This window comes from Bombina bombina, chromosome 7, assembly GCF_027579735.1.
Source record: "Bombina bombina isolate aBomBom1 chromosome 7, aBomBom1.pri, whole genome shotgun sequence".
NCBI lineage: Eukaryota > Metazoa > Chordata > Amphibia > Anura > Bombinatoridae > Bombina > Bombina bombina.
In genome coordinates this window covers 562,161,799-562,180,166 of record NC_069505.1, presented here as the reverse complement: position 1 = coordinate 562,180,166, position 18,368 = coordinate 562,161,799, and the positions used below count along the sequence as shown (strand labels likewise).

General features: G+C 40.8%; 1 protein-coding gene and 1 long non-coding RNA gene across 3 annotated transcripts in view; one reads left to right on the top strand and one right to left on the bottom strand.

Moving 5' to 3' along the window:
- LOC128667057 (uncharacterized) overlaps window positions 1-18,368 on the bottom strand; it is a 157,740-nt gene that overhangs the window by 102,629 nt on the left and 36,743 nt on the right. The gene's annotated exons all lie outside the window — the stretch shown is intronic.
- LOC128667055 (uncharacterized) overlaps window positions 1-18,368 on the top strand; it is a 233,165-nt gene that overhangs the window by 207,621 nt on the left and 7,176 nt on the right. For both annotated transcript variants that reach the window (XM_053721938.1, XM_053721937.1), the window contains one exon: window positions 9,512-9,566. In XM_053721938.1, coding sequence (XP_053577913.1) covers window positions 9,512-9,564 — 53 coding nt within the window. In that variant the 3' untranslated portion in view covers window positions 9,565-9,566. The remainder of the gene's footprint in view (window positions 1-9,511; window positions 9,567-18,368) is intronic.

The following is an 18,368-nucleotide window of genomic DNA, read 5'->3' as shown; positions in this document are numbered from 1 at the left end:
ACTGTCACATTATATGCTGTATCAGTGATGTGTATACATGACCTGGTGTAGTAGTGTATGTGAGGATGGGGTGACACTGTCACGTTATATGCTGTATCAGTGATGTGTATAAATGACCTGGTGTAGTAGTGTATGTGAGGAAGGGGTGACACTGTCACATTATATGCTGTATCAGTGATGTGTATACATGACCTGGTGTAGTGGTGTAAGTGAGGAGGGGGTGACAGTGTCACATTATATGCTGTATCAGTGATGTGTATACATGACCTGGTGTAGTAGTGTATGTGAGGATTGGGTGACACTGTCACGTTATATGCTGTATCAGTGATGTGTATACATGACCTGGTGTAGTAGTGTATGTGAGTAGGGGGGGGTGACACTGTCACATTATATGCTGTATCAGTAATGTGTATACATAACCTGGTGTAGTAGTGTATGTGAGAGGGTAACACTGTCACATTATATGTTGTATCAGTGATGTGTATACATGACCTGGTGTAGTGGTGTAAGTGAGGAGGGGGTGACACTGTCACATTATATGCTGTATCAGTGATGTGTATATGTGACCTGGTGTAGTAGTGTATGTGAGGAGGGGGTGACACTGTCACATTATATGCTGTATCAGTGATGTGTATACATGACCTGGTGTAGTAGTGTATGTGAGGGAGGGGGTGACACTGTCACATTATATACTGTATCAGTGATGTGTATACATGACCTGGTGTAGTAGTGTATGTGAGGAGGGGGTGACACTGTCACATTATATGCTGTATCAGTGATGTGTATACATGACCTGGTGTAGTAGTGTATGTGAGGAGGAGGTGACACTGTCATATTATATGCTGTATCAGTGATGAGTATACATGACCTGGTGTAGTAGTGTATGTGAGGAGGGGGTGACACTGTCACATTATATGCTGTATCAGTGATATGTATACATGACCTGGTGTAGTAGTATAGTATGTGAGGAGGAGGTGACACTGTCATATTATATACTGTATCAGTGATGAGTATACATGACCTGTTGTAGTAGTGTATGTGAGGAGGGGGTGATACTGTCACATGATATGCTGTATCAGTGATGTGTATACATGACCTGGTGTAGTAGTGTATGTGAGGAGGGGGTGACACTGTCACATTATATGCTGTATCAGTAATGTGTATACATGACTTGGTGTAGTAGTGTATGTGAGGATGGGGTAACACTGTCACATTATATACTGTATCAGTGATGTGTATACATGAGCTGGTGTAGTAGTGTATGTGAGGAGGTGGTGACACTGTCACATTATATGCTGTTTCAGTGATGTGTATACATAACCTGGTGGAGTAGTGTATGTGAGGAGGGGGTGACACTGTCACATTATATGCTGTATCAGTGATGTGTATACATGACCTGGTGTAGTAGTGTATGTGAGGAGGGGGTGACACTGTCACATTATATGCTGTATCAGTGATGTGTATACATGACCTGGTGTAGTAGTGTATATGAGGGGGTGACACTCACATTATACGCTGTATCAGTGATGTGTATACATGACCTGGTGTAGTAGTGTATGTGAGGAGGGGTTGACACTGTCACATTATATGCTGTATCAGTAATGTGTATACATGACTTGGTGTAGTAGTGTATGTGAGGAGGGTGTGACACTGTCACATTATATGCTGTATCAGTAATGTGTATACATGACCTGGTGTAGTAGTGTATGTGAGGAAGGGAGTGACACTGTCACATTATATGCTGTATCAGTGATGTGTATACATGACCTGGTGTAGTAGTGTATGTGAGGGGGTGACACTCACATTATATGCGGTATCAGTGATGTGTATACATGACCTGCTGTAGTAGTGTATGTGAGGAGGGGGTGACACTGTCACATTATATGCGGTATCAGTGATGTGTATACATGACCTGCTGTAGTAGTGTATGTGAGGAGGGGGTGACACTGTCACATTATATGCTGTATCAGTGATGTGTATACATGACCTGGTGTAGTAGTGTATGTGAGGAGGGGGTGACACTGTCACATTATATGCTGTATCAGTGATGTGTATACATGACCTGGTGTAGTAGTGTATGTGAGGGGGTGACACTGTCACATTATATGCTGTATCAGTGATGTGTATACATGACCTGCTGTAGTAGTGTATGTGAGGAGGGGGTGACACTGTCACATTATATGCTGTATCAGTGATGTGTATACATGACCTGGTGTAGTAGTGTATGTGAGGAGAGGGTGACGCTGTCACATTATATGCTGTATCAGTGATGTGTATACATGACCTGGTGTAGTAGTGTATGTGAGGAGGGGGTGACACTGTCACATTATATGCTGTATCAGTGATGTGTATACATGACCTGGTGTAGTAGTGTATGTGAGGAGAGGGTGACGCTGTCACATTATATGCTGTATCAGTGATGTGTATACATGACCTAGTTTAGTAGTGTATGTGAGGAGAGGGTGACACTGTCACATTATATGCTGTATCAGTAATGTGTATACGTAACCTGGTGTAGTAGTGTATGTGAGGAGGGGGTGACACTGTCACATTATATGCTGTATGAGTGATGTGTATACATGACCTGGTATAGTAGTGTATGTGAGGAGGGGGTGACACTATCACATTATATGCTGTATCAGTGATGTGTATACATGACCTGGTGTAGTAGTGTATGTGAGGAGGGGTGACACTGTCACATTATATGCTGTATCAGTGATGTATATACATGACCTGGTGTAGTAGGCGTATGTGAGGAGGGGGTGACACTGTCACATTATAAGCTGTATCAGTGATGTGTATACATGACATGGTGTAGTAGTGTATGTGAGGGGGTGACAATGTCACATTATATGCTGTATCAGTGATGTGTATACATGACCTGGTGTAGTAGTGTATGTGAGGGGGTGACACTGTCACATTATATGCTGTATCAGTGATGTGTATACATGACCTGGTGTAGTAGTGTATGTGAGGAGGGGGTGACACTGTCACATTATATGCTGTATCAGTGATGTGTATACATGACCTGGTGTAGTAGTGTATGTGAGGAGGGGTGACACTGTCACATTATATGCTGTATCAGTGATGTGTATACATGACCTGGTGTAGTAGTGTATTTGAGGAGGGGTTGACACTGTCACATGATATGCTGTATCAGTGATGTGTATACATGACCTGGTGTAGTAGTGTATGTGAGTAGGGGGTGACACTGTCACATTATATGCTGTATCAGTGATGTGTATACGTGACCTGGTGTAGTAGTGTATATGAGGAGGGGGTGACACTCACATTATACGCTGTATCAGTGATGTGTATACGTGACCTGGTGTAGTAGTGTATGTGAGGAGGGGGTGACACTGTCACATTATATGTTGTATCATTGATGTGTATACATGACCTGGTGTAGTAGTGTATGTGAGGAGGGGGGTGATACTGTCACATTATATGCTGTATCAGTGATGTGTATACATGACCTGGTGTAGTAGTGTATGTGAGGAGGGGGTCATACTGTCACATTATATGCTGTATCAGTGATGAGTATAAATGACCTTGTGTAGTAGTGTATGTGAGGAGGGGGTGACACTGTCACATTATATGCTGTATCAGTGATGTGTATACATGACCTGGTGTAGTAGTGTATGTGAGGATGGGGTGACACTGTCACGTTATATGCTGTATCAGTGATGTGTATAAATGACCTGGTGTAGTAGTGTATGTGAGGAAGGGGTGACACTGTCACATTATATGCTGTATCAGTGATGTGTATACATGACCTGGTGTAGTGGTGTAAGTGAGGAGGGGGTGACAGTGTCACATTATATGCTGTATCAGTGATGTGTATACATGACCTGGTGTAGTAGTGTATGTGAGGATTGGGTGACACTGTCACGTTATATGCTGTATCAGTGATGTGTATACATGACCTGGTGTAGTAGTGTATGTGAGTAGGGGGGGGTGACACTGTCACATTATATGCTGTATCAGTAATGTGTATACATAACCTGGTGTAGTAGTGTATGTGAGAGGGTAACACTGTCACATTATATGTTGTATCAGTGATGTGTATACATGACCTGGTGTAGTGGTGTAAGTGAGGAGGGGGTGACACTGTCACATTATATGCTGTATCAGTGATGTGTATATGTGACCTGGTGTAGTAGTGTATGTGAGGAGGGGGTGACACTGTCACATTATATGCTGTATCAGTGATATGTATACATGACCTGGTGTAGTAGTGTATGTGAGGGGGTGACACTGTCACATTATATACTGTATCAGTGATGTGTATACATGACCTGGTGTAGTAGTGTATGTGAGGAGGGGGTGACACTGTCACATTATATGCTGTATCAGTGATGTGTATACATGACCTGGTGTAGTAGTGTATGTGAGGAGGAGGTGACACTGTCATATTATATGCTGTATCAGTGATGAGTATACATGACCTGGTGTAGTAGTGTATGTGAGGAGGGGGTGACACTGTCACATTATATGCTGTATCAGTGATATGTATACATGACCTGGTGTAGTAGTATAGTATGTGAGGAGGAGGTGACACTGTCATATTATATACTGTATCAGTGATGAGTATACATGACCTGTTGTAGTAGTGTATGTGAGGAGGGGGTGATACTGTCACATGATATGCTGTATCAGTGATGTGTATACATGACCTGGTGTAGTAGTGTATGTGAGGAGGGGGTGACACTGTCACATTATATGCTGTATCAGTAATGTGTATACATGACTTGGTGTAGTAGTGTATGTGAGGATGGGGTAACACTGTCACATTATATACTGTATCAGTGATGTGTATACATGAGCTGGTGTAGTAGTGTATGTGAGGAGGTGGTGACACTGTCACATTATATGCTGTTTCAGTGATGTGTATACATAACCTGGTGGAGTAGTGTATGTGAGGAGGGGGTGACACTGTCACATTATATGGTGTATCAGTGATGTGTATACATGACCTGGTGTAGTAGTGTATGTGAGGAGGGGGTGACACTGTCACATTATATGCTGTATCAGTGATGTGTATACATGACCTGGTGTAGTAGTGTATATGAGGGGGTGACACTCACATTATACGCTGTATCAGTGATGTGTATACATGACCTGGTGTAGTAGTGTATGTGAGGAGGGGTTGACACTGTCACATTATATGCTGTATCAGTAATGTGTATACATGACTTGGTGTAGTAGTGTATGTGAGGAGGGTGTGACACTGTCACATTATATGCTGTATCAGTAATGTGTATACATGACCTGGTGTAGTAGTGTATGTGAGGAAGGGAGTGACACTGTCACATTATATGCTGTATCAGTGATGTGTATACATGACCTGGTGTAGTAGTGTATGTGAGGGGGTGACACTCACATTATATGCGGTATCAGTGATGTGTATACATGACCTGCTGTAGTAGTGTATGTGAGGAGGGGGTGACACTGTCACATTATATGCGGTATCAGTGATGTGTATACATGACCTGCTGTAGTAGTGTATGTGAGGAGGGGGTGACACTGTCACATTATATGCTGTATCAGTGATGTGTATACATGACCTGGTGTAGTAGTGTATGTGAGGAGGGGGTGACACTGTCACATTATATGCTGTATCAGTGATGTGTATACATGACCTGGTGTAGTAGTGTATGTGAGGGGGTGACACTGTCACATTATATGCTGTATCAGTGATGTGTATACATGACCTGCTGTAGTAGTGTATGTGAGGAGGGGGTGACACTGTCACATTATATGCTGTATCAGTGATGTGTATACATGACCTGGTGTAGTAGTGTATGTGAGGAGAGGGTGACGCTGTCACATTATATGCTGTATCAGTGATGTGTATACATGACCTGGTGTAGTAGTGTATGTGAGGAGGGGGTGACACTGTCACATTATATGCTGTATCAGTGATGTGTATACATGACCTGGTGTAGTAGTGTATGTGAGGAGAGGGTGACGCTGTCACATTATATGCTGTATCAGTGATGTGTATACATGACCTAGTTTAGTAGTGTATGTGAGGAGAGGGTGACACTGTCACATTATATGCTGTATCAGTAATGTGTATACGTAACCTGGTGTAGTAGTGTATGTGAGGAGGGGGTGACACTGTCACATTATATGCTGTATGAGTGATGTGTATACATGACCTGGTATAGTAGTGTATGTGAGGAGGGGGTGACACTATCACATTATATGCTGTATCAGTGATGTGTATACATGACCTGGTGTAGTAGTGTATGTGAGGAGGGGTGACACTGTCACATTATATGCTGTATCAGTGATGTATATACATGACCTGGTGTAGTAGGCGTATGTGAGGAGGGGGTGACACTGTCACATTATAAGCTGTATCAGTGATGTGTATACATGACATGGTGTAGTAGTGTATGTGAGGGGGTGACAATGTCACATTATATGCTGTATCAGTGATGTGTATACATGACCTGGTGTAGTAGTGTATGTGAGGGGGTGACACTGTCACATTATATGCTGTATCAGTGATGTGTATACATGACCTGGTGTAGTAGTGTATGTGAGGAGGGGGTGACACTGTCACATTATATGCTGTATCAGTGATGTGTATACATGACCTGGTGTAGTAGTGTATGTGAGGAGGGGTGACACTGTCACATTATATGCTGTATCAGTGATGTGTATACATGACCTGGTGTAGTAGTGTATTTGAGGAGGGGTTGACACTGTCACATGATATGCTGTATCAGTGATGTGTATACATGACCTGGTGTAGTAGTGTATGTGAGTAGGGGGTGACACTGTCACATTATATGCTGTATCAGTGATGTGTATACGTGACCTGGTGTAGTAGTGTATATGAGGAGGGGGTGACACTCACATTATACGCTGTATCAGTGATGTGTATACGTGACCTGGTGTAGTAGTGTATGGGCGGAGGGGGTGACACTGTCACATTATATACTGTATCAGTGATGTGTATACATGACCTGGTGTAGTAGTGTATAGGCGGAGGGGGTGACACTGTCACATTATATGCTGTATCAGTGATGTGTATACATGATCTGGTGTAGTAGTGTATGTGAGGGGGTGACACTGTCACATCATGTGCTGTATTAGTGATGTGTATATGTGACCTGGTGTAGTAGTGTATGTGAGGAGGGGGTGACACTGTCACATTATAAGCTGTATCAGTGATGTGTATACATGACCTGGTGTAGTAGTGTATGTGAGGAGGGGGTGACACTGTCACATAATATGCTGTATCAGTGATGTGTATACATGACCTGGTGTAGTAGTGTATGTGAGGAGGGGGTGACACTGTCACATTATATGCTGTATCAGTGATGTGTATACATGACCTGGTGTAGTAGTGTATGTGAGGAGGGGGTGACACTGTCACATTATATGCTGTATCAGTGATGTGTATACATGACCTGGTGTAGTAGTGTATGTGAGGAGGGGGTGACACTGTCACATTATATGCTGTATCAGTAATGTGTATACATGACCTTGTGTAGTAGTGTATGTGAGGAGAGGGTGACACTGTCACATTATATGCTGTATCAGTGGTGTGTATACATGACCTGGTGTAGTAGTGTATGTGAGGAGGGGGTAACACTGTCACATTATATCCTGTGTCAGTGATGTCTATACATAACCTGGTGTAGAAGTGTATGTGAGGAGGGGGTGACACTGTCACATTATATGCTGTATCAGTGATGTGTATACATGACCTGGTGTAGTAGTGTAAGTGAGGAGGGGGTGACACTGTCACATTATATGCTGTATCAGTGATGTGTATACATGACCTGGTGTAGTAGTGTATGTGAGGAGGGGGTGACACTGTCACATTATATGTTGTATCAGTGATGTGTATACATGACCTGGTGTAGTAGTCTATGTGAGGAGGGGGTGACACTGTCACATTATATGCTGTATCAGTGATGTGTATATGTGACCTGGTGTAGTAGTGTATGTGAGGAGGGGGTGACACTGTCACATTATATACTGTATCAGTGATGTGTATACATGACCTGGTGTAGTAGTGTATGTGAGGGGGTGACACTGTCACATTATATGCTGTATCAGTGATGTGTATACATGACCTGGTGTAGTAGTGTATGTGAGGGGGTGACACTGTCACATTATATGCTGTATCAGTGATGTGTATACATGACCTGGTGTAGTAGTGTATGTGAGGAGGAGGTGACACTGTCACATTATATGCTGTATCAGTGATGTGTATACATGACCTGGTGTAGTAGTGTATGTGAGGGGGTGACACTGTCACATTATATGCTGTATCAGTGATGTGTATACATGACCTGGTGTAGTAGTGTATGTGAGGGGGTGACACTGTCACACTATATGCTGTATCAGTGATATGTATACATGACCTGGTGTAGTAGTGTATGTGAGGAGGGGGGGACACTGTCACATTATATGCTGTATCAGTGATGTGTATACATGACCTGGTGTAGTAGTGTATGTGAGGAGGGGTGACACTGTCACATTATATGCTGTATCAGTGATGTGTATACATGACCTGGTGTAGTAGTGTATGCGAGGGGGTGACACTGTCACATTATATGCTGTATCAGTGATGTGTATACATGACCTGGTGTAGTAGTGTATGTGAGGAGGGGGTGACAATATCACATTATATACTGTATCAGTGATGTGTATACATGACCTGATGTAGTAGTGTATGTGAGGAGGGGGTGACAATATCACATTATATACTGTATCAGTGATGTGTATACATGACCTGGTGTAGTAGGGTATGTGAGGAGGGGTGACATTGTCACATTATATGCTGTATTAGTGATGTGCATACATGACCTGGTGTAGTAGTGTATGTGAGGAGGGGGTGACACTGTCACATTATATGCTGTATCAGTAGTGTGTATACATGACCTGATGTAGTAGTGTATGTGAGGAGGGGGTGACAATATCACATTATATGCTGTATCAGTGATGTGTATACATGACCTTGTGTAGTAGTGTATGTGAGAGGGTGACACTGTCACATTATATGCTGTATAAGTGATGTGTATACATGACCACCTGGTGTAGTAGTGTATGTGAGGAGGGGGGGGACACTGTCACATTATATGCTGTATCAGTGATGTGTATACATGACCTGGTGTAGTAGTGTATGTGAGGAGGGGGTGACACTATCACATTATATGCTGTATCAGTGATGTGTATACATGACCTAGTGTAGTAGTGTATGTGAGGAGGGGGTGACACTGTATTTTGAGGCAAACTCATCAGCTTAAGTTTAGCAGGATAAAATAGCGAGACTTGGAAGAGTAGAGTGCTTAGAGAATGTGATGCCCTATTAGAATGAAGTGTATGTTTTTCAGCATGAGTTTATACACACTAATGAGCGTTTGAGGTCTTTGGGACGTTACCCATTAATCTGTGTCTAGTTGGGGGGCTGTCACGTCATTATTGAAGTCTGGGGATGGTTTATGCTATCAGTTGATTTCACCCCCTATATTTTCTTTTCCAGAGGCTCCAAATAAGGATAATGATTCCTCCCCAGCTTCATCCACTACTGCCTGAGTGTAAGTTACTAAATAACTGAGCTTGATGGGATTCTGTTATTATCTTGTTATGCACAGGGTCACCTAGTGTGTGACACAATGACAGTAATGCCTCATGAGAAATAAAACACAATACATGTATTTAATCCCAGCATGCCTTTAGTGAGTGACCATGGTACTATGTAGCTATCACACAGCATACAAATACAGCTTTTATAGAGCTGTGTATTTAGCTGTCCCTGACTGCTCATTAAACAAATAATCACCTAGATTACGAGTTTTGCGGTAAGCTGAAAAAGCAGCTTTTTTACTACCACTGGTATTACGAGTCTTAAAGATTTAGGGGCACCGCACACTTTTTTGGCCTTCCCCCAAATCAACTTACGCAATTTGCGTATAGTCTTTTTTCAATGGGACTTTCATAGCGCCGGTATTATGAGCTTGTTTTGGGAGGCCAAAAAGTGAGCGGTAGACCCTATCCTGTCAAGATTCGTACTGCATTTTAAAGTCAGTAGTTATGAGTTTTACACTACAAAGCCGTAGCATAAAACTCATAACTAAAGTGTTAAAAAGTACACTAACACCCATAAACTACCTGTTAACCCCTAAACCAAGGCCCTCCCACATTGCAAACACTAAAATAAAATTTTTAACCCCTAATCTGCCGCTCCGGACATCGTCGCCACTATAATAAACATATTATCCCCTAAACCGCCGCATTCCCGCCTCGCAAACATTAGTTAAATATTATTAACCAATAATCTGCTGTCCCTAACATCGCCGTCACTTTTCTACATTTATTAACCCCTAATCTGCCGGCCCCAACATCGCCGCCACTGTATTACATTTATTAACCCTTAAACCTAAGTCTAACCCTAACACCTCCTAACTTAAATATAATCAAAATAAAACCTACAATTATTCCCTAAATTATTCCTATTTAAAACTAAATACTTACTTGTAAAATAAACCCTAAGCTAGCTACAATGTAACTAATAGTTACATTGTAGCTAGCTTAGGGTTTATTTTTTTTTATTTATTTTTATTTTTAACTGCAACCTCATTTTTATAATTATATAAACCTCCTCTGAAATTAGTAAGTCACTCTTGGACCGTGGTAAAATATAAATACTCAATGGAGGTAAGTAAATTGAATCTCTAGCCACTTTTGGGCTTGGTAGAGCATAAAACATTAAATATATACAGTATATCAACAACAGATTGTGTAATAAGTTTCAACAATAATGGGTAAAATTTTTGGTCTTCTGTAAAACATATGTATTACACTCATCAACAAGTTATCACAGTCTAAAGAAATACAGGTGATCAGATATATGCATACAATTAATACAGAATTAAAAGCAGTGGTACAATAGGTCATATATCAATCTGTCAATTCCGCTTAAATACAAAAACATGTGTCGTTCGCACTTCAAAGACTAGCTATAACTAAAAAAAATTAAAATCACTGAAAAGAAATATTGTTGATGAATGAATTAGGTTGTTCCCATGTGAAGAGAAAATACATGTTTCTATAGGATATATTTTCCTTTGCTTACGAAGTAAGCTCAATGGTATAAGGGGGGGAGAGGGGGGCGGAGCCATCAGAAACTTAAAGGGGTGAAGTTAGGGGGTAAAATAAAGAAATATCAATTAAAGGCTGGGTTGGTATAAAAAGTATATCCCCCCTGGACCCATATGGTAAAGGGATATATGTTGGATCTCCCCTCAGGGGTTGCTGTCACCACTGGATGGAGACGGGAAAGGGACATTGGATATGACCTGCACAGCGGGAAAGGGTGAGGGGAGATCCTCTCTTTTTTATTCCTTTTTCATTTTATTCCCCCTAGCTTTATAAAGTTAAGTCCAGCTATTTCCCTGTAAAATGTAGGGCCACTCTTGGGCCATGACCTTTAAAAATGTAATTAAGTGGGAATAGTAATATTTAACTTACCGGGATAGGGGATATAGTTATAGGAACAGACGTGGACTGTGATATAGTAGGAATAGTAGTAGGTGATATGTACAGTCTCCGAAGAAACATCTTAGTCAGTCGCCTCTGTGGTACAATATTCACTGAGAGTAATGATTTGGGAGGGTGGGTCAATGGATATATTTTCATTTGTGCACATGGTGAACAATGTTGGGGAGGGCGGACAAAATGCTAAGATAAATTACTTCAACTGAGTAGACCAGGTATGGCTGTCTATAATGCTAGTATAGGGAACTTGAAAGGTAGGGTGGTGTAGCATTAAACTCGGACTATGGTAACACTATTTCCAAACTTACTTGGCTTTCAGAGGTCTGGAAAACCACTATTATACAAACAATGCAAATCATCCAGTACATACATGCATTTATAACTAAACTTCAAGGGTCAGACAATAGGTCTTCATGTAAAAGTCAAGTAAAAGGACATGCTATACTCAATGAATCAATGTAAATAACAGAGTTGGAACCACCATCATCCAATTCCAACTCTTTGGCACGGCATACAGTCCAGAAGTTTCATCTAGCACTCCTGATTACTCCTGGTTAAAGGAGTTGTGAAAGTTATCTATGTAGAGGCAACCTAGACAGTTCAGTACTATTAAACGTTAGGCTATCTCCAAAGAAAGTTATATTAGTACTGTATATAATAACAACTAAACTACTTAAATAGTCAGATTTACAGGGAGTATATAGTATAATAGGTCTAACAACCCCACCATGAGAAACATGGGAATACATACTACACATAGACTCAGGCTGGCGACTTTCTTAAAACTTAATAGCTTTGTTAATAATAATAGCCATACCATTAGCAATAAAGATATATACTCTCATCTATCAGGGCCAGAACCTATGGTATCTAGATAGGGGCATTTTGCATACATTTACTGGTATCCAGACTTCAAAGCACAGGTAGAGCCAAGTGGTTAAGTTGGGATTTCAAGGAATGTATTTCCTTATTTTTACCTTAAAAGTAAAATCTCTGGAGGGGTGGATGGAATTAGATGAGAAGTGCCATATGAGCTATATTACCCATGGAAACATTTAACTAGGGTTATATATAACTGGCATAGTGACAATAACCCAACTATGCTAAAATTGACAGCCTCACAGGATAAAAACAAGTACAAAAATGAGGCATGATACATACCACAATATATACCAGATGCTAGTTCCTTATGCCTGCAAAATTATTTCTGAGATTCCCAGTGATGGCCTAAATCTATGCTCATGAGATGTGTTTATGGGTAACAAATTTCGATTCCCAGTGCAGGGAGCTCAGTGGGAGATAGATCTAGGCTATAACATCACATAGGTCTAACGTGTATATCTAGCTGTAACTAAGCGGTGACTCCCCTCTAGTGGTGGTAGATGTTATTTACACCCTTCGTCTGGAATTTTTTGTGATAGACCCGTTAGACAGTGTAGTTTTCAGTGATAGCATGTATAATCTAAGGCATCTAGCTATATCTAGGATTGCATTTGCAAACTTCTACTATATACTATCTAGTAATCAGGAATAGGATACTGTTCGTTTTAAACCAATTATCAAAATGAATAACATATAAGAACATCAAACACCTCTACTTTGAAATTTACTGATGAGCGCTAATAAGACCCATCCTAACTGTATTGGGAGCTCTCAACCAATGACATTCAGAGAGATCGTCAGTACAGATGACACTATAGAGTCCCCTCCATGTAACTAAAATGTTCAGTGTCCCAGGGAGTGTCACAACAGTATCCAGTATATATATGCGTAAGCATAAACAGTTTATCAGAAATTAGGCACAACACACACAAAAAAGAAAAAGAAGTAAGAAGAAAAAGGCATCTGCATATTATCCCGAAGTCTTTTACAATAAAGCTGTCCGGACCTCTCTGAAAGCCTCCTATTCAGCCCACGCCGATTCTCACTGTGACCGTTGCTGCATAAGTATAAACAGCAGCTTGACCTCTTACTGAGCCTAGTACGCGCGATCTCTGTAGAACAGACTTGCGAGAGTTCCCATGTTGAGAGAGGCCGACAAGGATTCCACCATGCTTGTTTTGTATAGATGTTAGCTGCCACTTAATTAGTAGAGCAGACCTTACCGTCCCTGTACATCCATTCAGGTGATCTGGGTCATAAAACATTGCAGGATCCCTATAGCTTTCCCCTCCACTCCAAACATCTGGAGATACACACTCCTCCCATGAACTGCCTGCTGCGATTGCTGTGTTACCTTGATGAGGAATAAGGTGATCATTTGTGTCACTTTCCGGGTCGTCTTGTTCATCCTCTCCCAGGGGTTATGTGGCTGTGATACCATGCCTTAGGAAGAGAGCTCCTAAATTATGCTCTAATGCCCTAAAATGTCTGGTGATCGACTCGGTCAATGTTGCCTCCCATCTTTCGATCGCCTCCATTATAGTCTCCACCACCTGGTTAGGTTCAAATATACAAGCCTCTTAAAATTGTGCCCAGCATAGGAATACGGTCCGTAGCAAAGGATCTCTGTAGGCTGTACTCCTCATAGGTCCCGGGTCTCTTATGAGTAGATGCACTGTAGCGGTCTAGCCGTTTCGCCCTGGGAGTAGCACCCTCCAGCCCTGCTGTTAAGGGTCTAGCTAGTACTCACTTCAAAAGTGTCACTGTGACTCCGGAGCGAGGCCTCTACCCTCCGGAGTTCAGATTAATGAGATGGAGTTCCGTGTGAGCCTGTAATACAGGTGATAGGGCTGCAGCGTGGTAACTGCGTAGGTGAACCTCATATAACTTCTCGCTTTTAAGTGCCGTTGAAATGGTAATATGGCTTGGTCAGTGACCCAGACAATTAAAATCCGACAAAATTAGGGAGGATTAATTCAATATTTTAAGCGTTTTGTAGCTTTTTAGATAATTTAGGCCTACGAGCCTTCTGGAACACGTCTGCCACGCTTGATTGTCGGCTCCGCCCCTGGGTTTATTTTTATTTTACAGGCAAGTTTGTATTTATTTTATCTAGGTAGCATAGTTACTAAATAGTTATTAACTATTTAATAACTACCTAGCTAAAATAAATACAAATTTACTTGTAAAATAAAACTTAACCTATGTTACACCAACACCTAACACTACACTACAATTAAATACATTACCTTAATGAAATACAATTAAATAAATCAAATAAAATTAGCTAAATTACCACAAAAAAACAACTAAATTACAGAAAATAAAACAAATTACAAGATCTTTAAACTAATTACACCTAATCTAATAGCCCTATCAAAATAAAAAAAGCCCACCCAAAATAATAAAACCCCCTAGCCTTAACTAAACTACCAATAGCCCTTAAAAGTTAATTTTGCGGGGCATTGCCCCAAAGAAATCAGCTCTTTTACCTGTAAAAAAAAAAATTACAAACAACCCCCCCCAACAGTAAAACCCTCCACCCACACAACCAACTCCCCAAATAAAACCCTAACTATAAAAACCTAAGCTCCCCATTGCCCTGAAAAGGGCATTTGGATGGGCATTGCTCTTAAAAGGGCATTTAGCTCTATTGCGGCCCAAATCCCTAACCTAAAAATAAAACCCACCCAATACACCCATACAAAATCCTAACACTAACCCCCTGAAGATCCACTTACAGTTTTGAAGATCCGACATCCATCCTCAACGAAGCCAGGAGAAGTCTTCATCCAAGCGGCAAGATTTCCTCTGGGAGAAGTGGTCCTCCAGACGGGCAGAAGTCTTCATCCAGACGGCATCTTCTATCTTCATCCATCCGGCGCGGAGCGGCTCCATATTCAAGACAACCGGCATGTGACAACCTCTTCTTCCGACGACTATCGACGAATGAAGGCTCCTTTAAATGATGTCATCCAAGATGGCGTCCCTTAGATTCTAATTGGCTGATAGAATTCTATCAGCCAATCGGAATTAATGTTGAAAAAATCCTATTGGCTGATGCAATCAGCCAATAGGATTGAGCTCACATTCTTTTGGCTGTTTGCATCAGCCAATAGGATTTTTTCAACCTTAATTCCGATTGGCTGATTCTATCAGCCAATCGGAATCTAAGGGACGCCATCTTGGATGACGTCACTTAAAGGTACCTTCATTCAGCTTTAGTCGTCGGATGAAGAGGATGCTCCACGTCGGATGTCTTGAAGATGGACCCGCTCCGCGCCAGATGGATGAAGATAGAAGATGCCGTCTGGATGAAGACTTCTGCCCATAGGGAGGACCACTTCTCCTGGCTTGGATGAAGACTTCTCCCGGCTTCATTGAGGACTTCTTGCCGCTTCGATGAGGACTTCTCCCGGCTTCGTTGAGGATGGATGTGGGATCTTCAAAACTGTAAGTGGATGTAAGGTTTTTTATGGGTGTATTGGGTGGGTTTTATTTTTAGGTTAGGGTTTTGGGCCGCAATAGAGCTAAATGCCCTTTTAAGGGCAATGCCCATCCAAATGCCCTTTTCAGGGCAATGGGAAGCTTAGGTTTTTATAGTTAGGGTTTTATTTGGGGGGTTGGTTGTGTGGGTGGTGGGTTTTACTGTTGGGGGGGGTTGTTTGTAAAAAAAATTTACAGGTAAAAGAGCTGATTTCTTTGGGGCAATGTCCCACAAAAGGCCCTTTTAAGGGCTATTGGTAGTTTAGTTTAGGCTAGGGGGTTTTATTATTTTGGGTGGGCTTTTTTATTTTGATAGGGCTATTAGATTAGGTGTAATTAGTTAGATCTTGTAATTTGTTTTTTATTTTCTGTAATTTAGTGTTTGTTTTTTTGGCAATTTAGCTAATTTTATTTGATTTATTTCATTGTATTTCATTTAGGTAATTGTATTTAATTGTAGTGTAGTGTTAGGTGTTAGTGTAACTTAGGTTAGGTTTTATTTTACAGGCACTTTTTTATTTATTTTAGCTAGGTAGTTAGTAAATAGTTAATAACTATTTAGTAACTTTTCTATCTAGTTAAAATAAATACAAACTTGCCTGTAAAATAAAAATAAACCCTAAGCTAGATACAATGTAACTATTAGTTATATTGTTGCAAGCTTATGGTTTATTTTACAGGTAAGTATTTAGTTTTAACTAGGAATAATTTAGGTAATAATTGTAGTTTTTTTTAATATTTATTTTAATTATATTTAAGTTAGGGGGTGTTAGGGTTAGACTTAGGTTTAGGGGTTAATAAATATAATATAGTGGCGGCGATGATAGGGACGGCAGATTAGAGGTTAATAATATTTCACTAGTGTTTGCGAGGCGGGAGTACGGCGGTTTAGGGGTAAATATGTTTTTCTCTTGTTAAGTGTATCCAGTCCACGGATCATCCATTACTTATGGGATATTAACTCCTCCCCAACAGGAAGTGCAAGAGGATTCACCCAGCAGAGCTGCTATATAGCTCCTCCCCTAACTGCCATTACCAGTCATTCTCTTGCACCCAACGAATAGATAGGATGTGTGAGAGGACTGTGGTGATTATACTTAGTTTCATACCTTCAATCAAAAGTTTGTTATTTTATAATAGCACCGGAGTGTGTTATTCCTTCTCTGGTAGAATTTGAAGTAGAATCTACCTGAGTTTTTCTATGATTTTAGCCGGAGTAGTTAAGATCATATTGCTGTTACTCGGCCATCTGAGGAGAGGTAAACTTCAGATCAGGGGACAGCGGGCAGATTAATCTGCAAAGAGGTATGTAGCAGCTTATTATTTTCTGACAATGGAATTGATGAGAAAATTCTGCCATACCGATATAATGTAAACTCAGCCTTAAATGCAGTAGCAGCAACTGGTATCAGGCTGTCATGTATGTATATTTTACACTTCAGTATTCTGGGGAATGGCACTTCACTGGAATTATACTGTATGCATAAAACTTTAGCCTAATTTGCAGGGACTAGCAACAGGCTTTTTAATAACACTCAATTTATTAATGTTAAACGTTTTTTGCTGGCATGTAAAATCGTTTAATTTTCTGAGGTACTGGGTGAAAAAATGTTTTGGGCACTATTTTTTTCCACTTGGCAGTCGTTTTATTTAATTTATGACAGTTTACTGATCTCTCTCACTGTTATGTGTGAGGGGGAGGGGCCTTTTTTGGTGCTTTTGCTACGCATCAAAAAATTCAGTCAGAAGTTTATTGTCTTCCCTGCATGATCCGGTTCATCTCTACAGAACTCAGGGGTCTTCAAAACTTGTTTTGAGGGAGGTAATCACTCACAGCAGAGCTGTGAGATTGTAGTTGACTGTGATAAAAAAACGTTTATTTCTGTTTTTTTTTTTTTTTTTTTCTGCTATCAGGGTTAGTTATCCTTTGCTAATGGGAGCAATCCTTTGCTAAAATTGTGTTTTTTACAAAGATTTGATGCTATAACTTTTCAGTTTATTAATTTTCAACTGTCATAACTTTTTCTGTGCTTCTTATAGGCACAGTACGTTTTCATATTATAGTAAATTACTTGAAAAGTATTTCCAAGTTGCTAGTTTATTTGCTAGTGTGTTAAACATGTCTGATTCAGAGGAAGATATCTGTGCTATATGTGCTAAAGCCAAAGTGGAGCCCAATAGAAATTTATGTACTAACTGTATTGATGCTACTTTAAATAAAAGTCAATCTGTACAAATTGAACATATTTCACCAAACAACGAGGGGAGAGTTATGCCGACTAACTCGCCTCACGTGTCAGTACCTGCATCTCCCGCTCGGGAGGTGCGTGATATTGTAGCGCCGAGTACATCTGGGCGGCCATTACAAATCACATTACAGGATATGGCTACTGTTATGACTGAAGTTTTGGCTAAATTACCAGAACGAAGAGGTAAGCGTGATCACTCTGGGGTGAGAACAGAGTGCGCTGATA